At 39.7% G+C, this 9,253-nt stretch overlaps 1 protein-coding gene across 1 annotated transcript; it reads left to right on the top strand.

The window, feature by feature from the left end:
- Window positions 1-5,102: 5,102 nt before the first annotated feature.
- Window positions 5,103-7,566, top strand: LOC147604190 (calcium-dependent protein kinase 2-like). The gene is made up of 3 exons (XM_086795415.1): window positions 5,103-5,980; window positions 6,157-6,453; window positions 6,574-7,566. Exons 1-3 carry the CDS (start codon window positions 5,290-5,292, stop codon window positions 7,137-7,139), a joined length of 1,554 nt encoding a protein of 517 aa, XP_086651541.1. The 5' UTR covers window positions 5,103-5,289; the 3' UTR covers window positions 7,140-7,566.
- Window positions 7,567-9,253: the final 1,687 nt, after the last annotated feature.

The raw sequence follows: 9,253 nt of genomic DNA, 5'->3' as shown, positions 1-9,253 counted from the left end.
TTTAAAAAGTTCGTTACGTACAGACTAATTTTAAAATATCATGAATAAGCTATTTAAAAGTTGCCTAATTTTGAAAAAAAATTACACTCATTTTTAAAGAAGATGTGTCCTTGATGTGACAAAAAGGGGTTAAAATGGTAATTTAAGTTATTAAATGAGTTTAGAAAGCATGAAAAGCCTCGCTTTAAGAAACAAAAGTTTAACTTCCCAAAATTTTTGAGTGCTTGTCAAATAATGTGCATATTTATGCATATTGGTAGAATTTGTCCCAAGAAAGTCCATTAAAAAAAGTGTCTTACATTCATGAAATTTATAAAATAAATTTTTATTTGAAAAAGATTGATATTTCTTTAAGTTGTGTAGACTCCTATGCCATTTTATAAGTCAAGTTTATTTTTATGTCACAAAAAATAGTAGTTTATAAATCTACGAAGGTCACACGTGTTCTCAATCTTGAAAAAAATAGCAAAATTCATGTAATTTTTAAATTTATACATGGAATTCTAGATGTGTTTTCAAAAAACTATATTTTTAAGCCATTTTTAAGATTTCACACATTTTGGAAGGGAATCTTTTTAGGTAACCCTCATTAGTTACCTATTTTTCTCGCAACAGTGTTTGATGAGTATGGCTAGCTACATATGTGTTGAAACCTTATGTGACATTCATATTTACTAACTACGATTTTCTCTGACACTATGTACATTCTACATTGATAGTTAAAAGAATAAATTATTGCCATATGTTTTCATATTTGTCTCTTTTAATATATGGTGTGTTTTATTATGGTTTCAAATGTAAATTGTTTATTTCAAAGATATCGCTTTGAAAAAAAGTAAAGGTGTGAGAAAAATCTTTATTAATCATTTCTGCATGCACATGCAGAGAATGGTCCTAGGACCATTCTAGAATTAACTAGATGTTGACACAAGAGTGTGGGGAACGACCTTAGGGCCATTCTAGCATCGACAACGTAATTTGGAATGGCCCTAGGGCCATTCTAAAGCACATCATGGATTGTTGAACGGCCCTAGGGCCATTCTTTCAAGCACATTATCATTATGTAGAATGGCCCTAAGGCCATTCTTTCAAGCACATTATCATTATGTAGAATGGCCCTAAGGCCATTCTACCATTCACAATGTTGATGTTTTATGCAGCACACGTAGAGATTGGCCCTAAGACCATTCTAAAATTCACTAACAGTTGACACAAGAGAGTAGAGAATGTCCATGGGGCCATTTTTGGAAGCACAATGTGCTTTAGAATGGCCCTAAGGCCACTTTACCAAGCACAATGTGCTTGAAAGAATCGACCTAAGGCAACTCTAACATGCACAATGTGCTTGAAAGAATAGACCAAAGACCATTCTCTAATCTCTTATGTCAATTGTTGGTGAATTTTAGAATCGTCCTAGGGCCATTCTATAACACATTGTGCTGCAAGAATGGCCCTAGGGCCATTCTACCCATGCACATTCTTGATGTTTTTTGCATGATCATGTAGAGAATGGCATGATCATGTAGAGAATGGCCCTGGGATCATTCAGCTTGACGTTTTATGTGGTGTTTAGATTTTTGTGATAATGAAGTGTCACTGGTGTTTTAATGTTGCAAATTATATGATCATTATAAAGATTTTAATTGAATAGGAACACTTGACATTCACGATTAAAGATCAGTGCTAAGAAGCTTCAACGATATTCCTACAAATAAAAATGCTAAGTACTAAAGTTGTGGAGGAGCCAGTTACATGCGATAATGAGAGTTGTACAATACAAGCCATGTCTAAGAAATCAATGTTGACAGTGGTTTTGGATTTGAATGGATTGCTATTTAAGCGTTGTATTCAACCATCAATGTTGCATCAACCCACTATGTATGGTCCAAATAGAAATTTTATACCCTGACCTCGATGTATAATTTTTTTGCAGACCCTTTTTGAAAGATGTAATTTTTGGATATGGTCAACGGAAATGGAGGATAATGTTATTCAAATGGTGAGAGCTTTGCAAAAAAAGCAGGGAAAATACTTCCTTTTTTCCCATTTGGGGTCAACAGGCTTGTTACACTTATGAGAAAAAGAAATTATTTAGGACAGACAGTCCAAGTGTTCAGGCAATGTTTAAGCCATTGAAAAGAATATCTAAAGCCTTTGAATATGATCCCAGGAGGACTGTTCTTGTTGATGACTCTCCATATAAAGGATGTGTTACTCTCATTAGTAAAATTGCATCTTCCCATCCAAGTTTAATATAGATAAGAAGAATGACTACATTCTTCTGGGGGAATTACTACCTTACTTGATGTGTCTTGATGATGCTGGTAGAGTGATTGACTCTAACCACTGTCAAATGACCATGAATTTTTTTAACCTTGTTAGTGGTGTTGTTGATTATTGGAAAGAGTATAATGTGAAATGGTCACAATTAAGATTCAACACAGGTAGACCTCTTGTAAAGCAATTTTTGAGGGTACGTAGAGTGATTGACTCTAACCATTGTCAAATGACCATGAATTTTTTAACCTTGGTAGTGGTGTTGTTGATTATTGGAAAGAGTATAATGTGAAATGGTCACAATTAAGATTCAACACAGGTAGACCTCTTGTAAAGCAATTTTTGAGGGTAATGAAGAAGCAAATTGTGTTAATAGCAGCGTGGTCGGAGAGGTGATAAAGGAACTATGATTGGTGCAAGGTGTATGCAAAACCTCAGCCGTAGTTCATCTCAACCCACAAAAGATAAAATGCAAGATATCATGCTAAAAGAACGTCCATACATTTCAAGCATGAGGGAACCACAATTGATTTCACTAGCTAAAAGGTTGGGTTGCAAAGGAAGAACTAGCATGAAGGCTCTGTCTGCGAAGGCATTTATTAAATGATTATGGTCTCTTGAATAACAAGAAGTAACACAAAGGTACCACTCTATTTGAAATTTCCACTGTAATAGACAATGGAATATAATGTATCTATATTCTAACTCAAGCGACTTGTTTTGTGCAAGTTTTTCTAGGCTTATGAATTGATCAAAGAGGTGTTCTCAAAATGATAATAGCTTGCATAGGATCAAGAACTTTGAACCAATCAATAGTTGGTCCCTTGGGATGCTCCTCTCCCAAGCTAAAGGGCTCTCTCTTAATTTAACCACAACAACATAACTATATTAATAGCCCAATAATCTAGTTCACATTATAATGAATTGTCTAGGTGTCCATGCTAGCCTTGTTATATCCAAACAGTATGACATAATAAATAGATACCCTTTGAGACATCTCACAACACAGAATATTTTTCTAAATTATTGTGCAAGGTATGATTTTATTTTTGTTATCTCATAATTGGTTTGTTGTCTCACATTTGTATTAAGGGTTATAGACACTCATAGATGAACGTCCACCTGCACAATGCCTCTAATTACCTCTAGGTGATGCCATGTGTGGCCAGACGGTTACGAGATGGCTTATGTAGACTTGGCACTCGCCAAGTAGGATGCATGCTTGTGCAGGTTATGTGACTGCATTACTGAGTGCTGGAGACCGTGTCAGTGTTCTTTGGTTGTGAGGCCTATTTATGGGTCCAGATAGTGGCCGTGGGAGCTATGCACTCTCCATTTGCGACTTTATTATAGTCTAATATGGTCCTAGTTGGATGATGTGGTTGGTTGGTTATTTTGGACCAAATCGTAGGTTGGCCAACGTGGCCAACCTACATCCACGTTGACCCTGGGTACTATATATAGACTAGTTTAGTAGCTTTAGCTTATCATCAAGCTCATTATGTGCAAGAAATTTTGAAAGCAAGGCATCCTCCGTCCAGAGTCTATCTAAATCACCATTAAAGCTCCTTACTCAAAGCTCATGGGTGGGCGCCATCAGTTTGTAATCAAGTTTTCACAAGCATGAATATTGTTTACTCTCCACTTCTTTCTATATTTCACAACTTCGTATTATGTTGATGCCATGCCCATTACCTCTAATTATGTTGGCTACACCTTTGTATCGCCATCACCTTGCGTAAATATCAATTCAAAAAATTACATTTGATTTTCTTTTGAAAGAGGACCATTATAAGTTTTGACTTACAATTTGAGCAAGCTAGAGTAGTTTGCAGTATAGGGTTGCACCTATAGGGTTGCACCATAGGCCCACCCATGGTATCTCTATCTCATGTAAGAGAAGAAGTCCATGCTATGCAACCCTAGAATCTAAAGGGTGACCCCAAAAAAGTCTTTTGAAGGGCTCATTTTTTTGTAAAGAGGATGGACGGAGGCATATTGTTGTGTTTTTTTTTCTAGAATCTTGCCTTTCTTAGGGATGAGGGGGTAGCCTAGAGGGAGAGCATTCAAGCTCTACTACACGAGCATGAGTTCGAATCGGCTCACCCGCGCCCTCTCACACCATAATATGTTATGCGGGCATGAGTTCGAAGCAGCTTAGTTGAGTCCTCTCATACCATAATTTCGTGTAGTGGGAAGGTGGATTACTCTATCGGCTCACAACAAACTACCCATGTTGTGTAGCTCACTAGCATCGAAACCGGGCCCCCCTAATGGGACCCAACCGTTGTACCACTAGAGTACGTGCGGAAGGACCTCTAGCCAAAAAATGGTTCTCTCTTTTGAATCCTTTCTTGCAGGGTTCGGGAAAAGACGGGTTCGCTTTAGCCTAGAACTTGTTCAACTTCGAAAAAATCCTTCTCAAATTCTTATGAGAAGGAAATAAAACCCTTTCAAATTTTACAAGTTTTAGTTATATTTTCTAAGTTCACATACAACTTCGGAAAAATCCTTCTCAAATTCTTATGAGAAGGAAATAAAACCCTTTCAAATTTTACAAGTTTTAGTTATATTTTCTAAGTTCACATAGAAAATACCGTCTCAAAAATAGCAATTTCCTTCTCATTTAGTGGTGAAAAGGATTTAGTTCCTTTTCCCTAAAATTGTTTTCCCAAACCCTGCTTTCTTGTGAGAGTCTTTGAGTTTAGTAGTCCTAGCGTGAGAGATTTCCTAGCTGTTTCTGGCGTCAAAGGTTACAACTGCGTGACAGCCATTAGCGTGCGGAAAACGTGTTTGCTGTGTCACACGTGGGTCAAAAAAAAGGCAGAGGACGCGGAGACGGGATCCATTCAAGAACACCACACGCAGGGCACAGCGGGCACACTCACACACACACAAGCGCGTGCGCAAAGAGAAGTAATAAAAAGCTCGGAGACGGAAGCGGGTCTGTGAGAGGGAGCCACGACTCTGTCATTCAAACCTGCACTCATTGGGTTAGTCGTACCCGCCCACATGGGCAATTGCTTGAATTTTACAAGCTCTCCATCGCTGGCGTCTTCCCCCTATCCTTCAACCTCTTACTCTTCTTCTTCTTCTTGCAACATGAAGCGCTACTCTGCAGACCCAGATGTGCCCTACAAACGGCCTCGGGCGGCATCCAGCAAAATCCTTCCCTTCCCGACGCCTTCAGACCTGGCCGCCCTCTACGAACTTGGCCCGGAGCTCGGCAGAGGTCAGTTTGGGGTCATCCGCCGTTGCACCAGCCGCGCCTCCGGCGCCCACTTCGCCTGTAAATCCATCTCCAAGCTCCGCCTGCGCACCCCCCACGACCTCGAAGACGTTGCCCGCGAGGTCCACATCATGAAACGCCTCTCCAATCCCAGCCCTGCAGATGGCTCCCCCACTTGCCCCCCTGGCAGCATCGTCGGCCTCCACGAGGTCATCGAAGACAAGGCCTTTGTTCACCTCATCATGGAGCTCTGCCGTGGCGGTGAGCTATTCGACAGAATCGTGAAGAAGAAATGCTACCCTGAGGCCCAGGCTGCCTCCCTCATGAGGTGCTTAATGGAGACTGTGCAGTTCTGCCACAGCATGGGTGTCATGCACCGCGACCTCAAGCCAGAGAATATCCTCCTTGTAGATGACTCTGACACTTCCCCCATCAAGCTTGCAGACTTTGGCCTCGCCCTTGAATTCTCTCCAGGTAAATTATGCCCCTTTTAAGCACTAATCAACTCAAGAACTGTTCTTACCTGCTTAATCATGTATTGGGATGGTCTCTTACTACAAAAATAAGTGATTAATGCAATGGAACATGGGTTTCTGTCCCAGTAATCCATCATCAAGAAATCTTACCCATTCTTGGGCTTTCCAATGCAGGGCAAAAGTTCTCTGGTATGGCCGGAAGCGCCTATTACATTGCACCAGAGGTTTTGCAAGGGGAGTATTCTGAGGAAATTGATGTGTGGAGTGCCGGAGTGATTCTCTATGTGTTGCTCAGTGGGGTGCCCCCTTTCTGGGGGGCGACAGAGCAAGGCATTTTCAAGGCAATCCAAGAGGGAGGTCTGGACTTTACTTGTGATCCATGGGATAAGATCTCCTCATCTGCTAAAGATTTGATAAGCCAAATGCTATGCTCAAATGCCAAAATGAGATTGACCCCTGCACAAGTCCTAGGTAAGCCGCATCTCTTACTCGACCTTACTCCTCATGCATCCTTTTATTGCATTTTGTGTCTAATTTAGGTGTTATCTTGAATTTTATTGCTTATCCGAACTTTGGATTGATTGATTTCAGAGCATCCATGGATTCTTAATCACGCAGAGAAGGCTCAACAAGTTCAGCAGGCTTTGCAATACCATAGCCAGGACACCAGCATCAGCAGGGATGCCCGAGCAGCATTGGACACTCGGACAGTACCAGCAGTAGACACTTTATCTTCCACCTCTGCAATCTTTGTTGATCATGAAAATGGACGGAAATCTGCCTCGCAAACATCAGCATTTACTACTCTTGACAATCAGACATTGCCGGCATCACAGAAAAGCACAGCTGCTAAGCCTGACCTGAATGTGTTTTTGGTGGCTTTGGTAGCCGGATTGAGTAAAAAAACCCTTTCTGTATCAGACAGTTTAGCTGAAATAAGACTCCAAGGTGGGTGGTCCTGCACTTTATTGACTACAAGCGTCACTGAGCAGACTTTGCTGGTAGACTTGGGCCAAGAGAAGTACCTGGTTGCATATGACAGGCTAAGGAAAAGAATAGGATGGAAGATGTTGGGGCAGCAAAATTTCCACCATCCAGATGTAAAGATAGCCGCTCCCAGCTTGCACCCTTTCCACCAATCTCAGCCAGTCTTCTAATTTTTTAGGACATATCATTGGCTGAAAAAGAGATCTACATGCTGTTGGGAATACAAGCCATTGCTTGTAAATGGGCAGGTTATGTGGCCAGGTACACATGCCTGCTTCTCATACATTCGTCATACTATCAACCTGTTGGATCTTTTGCCCCACTTTCCCATTTGCCATTTTTTCACACCATGTTTGTTAGGGCACCATGTGGGGAGTTTTCCATTTCCCTTCACCCCCTTCCTATGTATTTCTTAAGAGGACCTGTTTTCCTCCCACATTTCCGCAAATGTACAGGGATATTTGCGCGAATGTACAGGGATATTGCAATGAGTTGGAGGCTGCAGAAGGCATCCTCTTCTAGTTGTACAAGTTTGTGCCATTGCACAAGATATATTATTATTATGTGAGCTCAGATCATTCGAGGCTGCACATTGGATACTGGTTGTCGACAAGTCCACATTCCTCTTTTTGTTTGAAAAGCGTATTCGTAATTAGTGATAGGCAACATTGCGTACAAGCTGCAGTTAGCAGGGTTCAAACTCAGGCCCCCGACTTGAAAGTAGACAGCTGGGCTTCATGGTGGTGGACTTGCAACTACAAAGGCTTTTATGTGTGAGGTTGATTCAATCACTTACACATTTTTTTTCCTTTTTAGATTTATAGATGTATATCATTTGTTAACTAACCATAGCTCCAATAGAGGTTTAACATGGAAAGGATGGCGTTTGAATATGTGCCATGTAGATGATGGCAATTATTTCGAACATATACTCACATAGTTATGATCATAGCACTCAATTTTGATTGCATTAGCTCCAATAAATAAAAAATAATGAAAAGGAGAGATAGAGAGAGAGAGATTCGGCATGTTCGTGAACAGGTAAAAAGAGTAATATTGATGATAAATCCTCAAAGCTCAAAATTGCAACAAATACTATTTAGCTTCTAAGTTGATACTAAGTAACTCACCTGCACTTTGAAGTAAGAGGTACCTTGGAACCTTTTGTGTTGGTTCAACAAGTTCTCCAATCTGAAGGTTGCTTATAAGTAACAAAACCCCAAGGTGATGCAGTATGCAAATGTGCAGCTTGCATGCTAATAATGCTTCTAGCTTGAATGAAGTCAGTCTCTGTATTGTGAATTAGGTCTTGCACAACAGGTTGCAATCTCAAAGAAACGGCCTCTGCACGGTTTTGAAATAGGGTGAATCATCTGATAAGGCTCCAAGGGATATGACATGCCACTTCAACAAGGTTGGAAATGAACCAAAGCACAATAGTAAATTTAGGTAAACAGCATATTTCAAGAGCTTCTCAATGTTTCATAGAACTATATCACCAAACCCTCAGAAGATAGAATTGAAAGAGAATGGAAGCACAAGTCACTTGGATAGAGAAGTTACCCTACTAATTCTAAGCAATACCTGCACATTCCATGCACATATAGAGAGCATGTGACCACTACAAAAGAAGTTACCTTACTAATCCTAAGCAATACTTACACATCCCATGTAGATATAGAGAGCTTGGTTGGGTACCAAAAATCTTTACTCACACTCAACTAGTTTCCATTGATGTGTTTGCCATTACTTAGTTCCATTCTTCTATTGCCTTATTTTAAAGGCATTTCAATTTGTTTTCCTTAAAATCAGGAAACCTAATAGTTCATAAACCTTTAGAAAAACCTTGCTAACCCCAATCAAATTGGCTTTTCCTTATCTTAGCCTTTGAGAAATACACTAAAGGATGGGTTTTTTCTAGCACTGGTCTATAAGCTTTAAATGTGTACCTTCAATGATACCTTTTCTTTCTCATATGCTAGTGTACGGGTATTATATTTGGCTTGATATGTTTAAAAGTTGATTTGTTTAAAATTGGGGGGGGGAGGGGGGTGCATTATTAAGAAATCTTATGTATCACGTGCGTTCAAAGAGTATTTAAAAAATCCCTTAAAAAATCCCTTGCACTTATATACTTTTGTGAATGAATGACTCTTTTTTTTTTCATAAACTTATAGTTTTTTTTCAAAATTGATTTTAAAATCTCTTCTTGTAAATATAATTCTATAACTTTTCTAAATTGATAAACCCCTGATGAACTCACTTGCTACACTTACATATTTTT

Source organism: Cibotium barometz, chromosome 62, assembly GCF_041138505.1.
Source record: "Cibotium barometz isolate CiBa-2024 chromosome 62, ASM4113850v1, whole genome shotgun sequence".
Classification (NCBI taxonomy): domain Eukaryota; kingdom Viridiplantae; phylum Streptophyta; class Polypodiopsida; order Cyatheales; family Cibotiaceae; genus Cibotium; species Cibotium barometz.
This window is presented reverse-complemented; position numbering and strand designations above follow the sequence as displayed.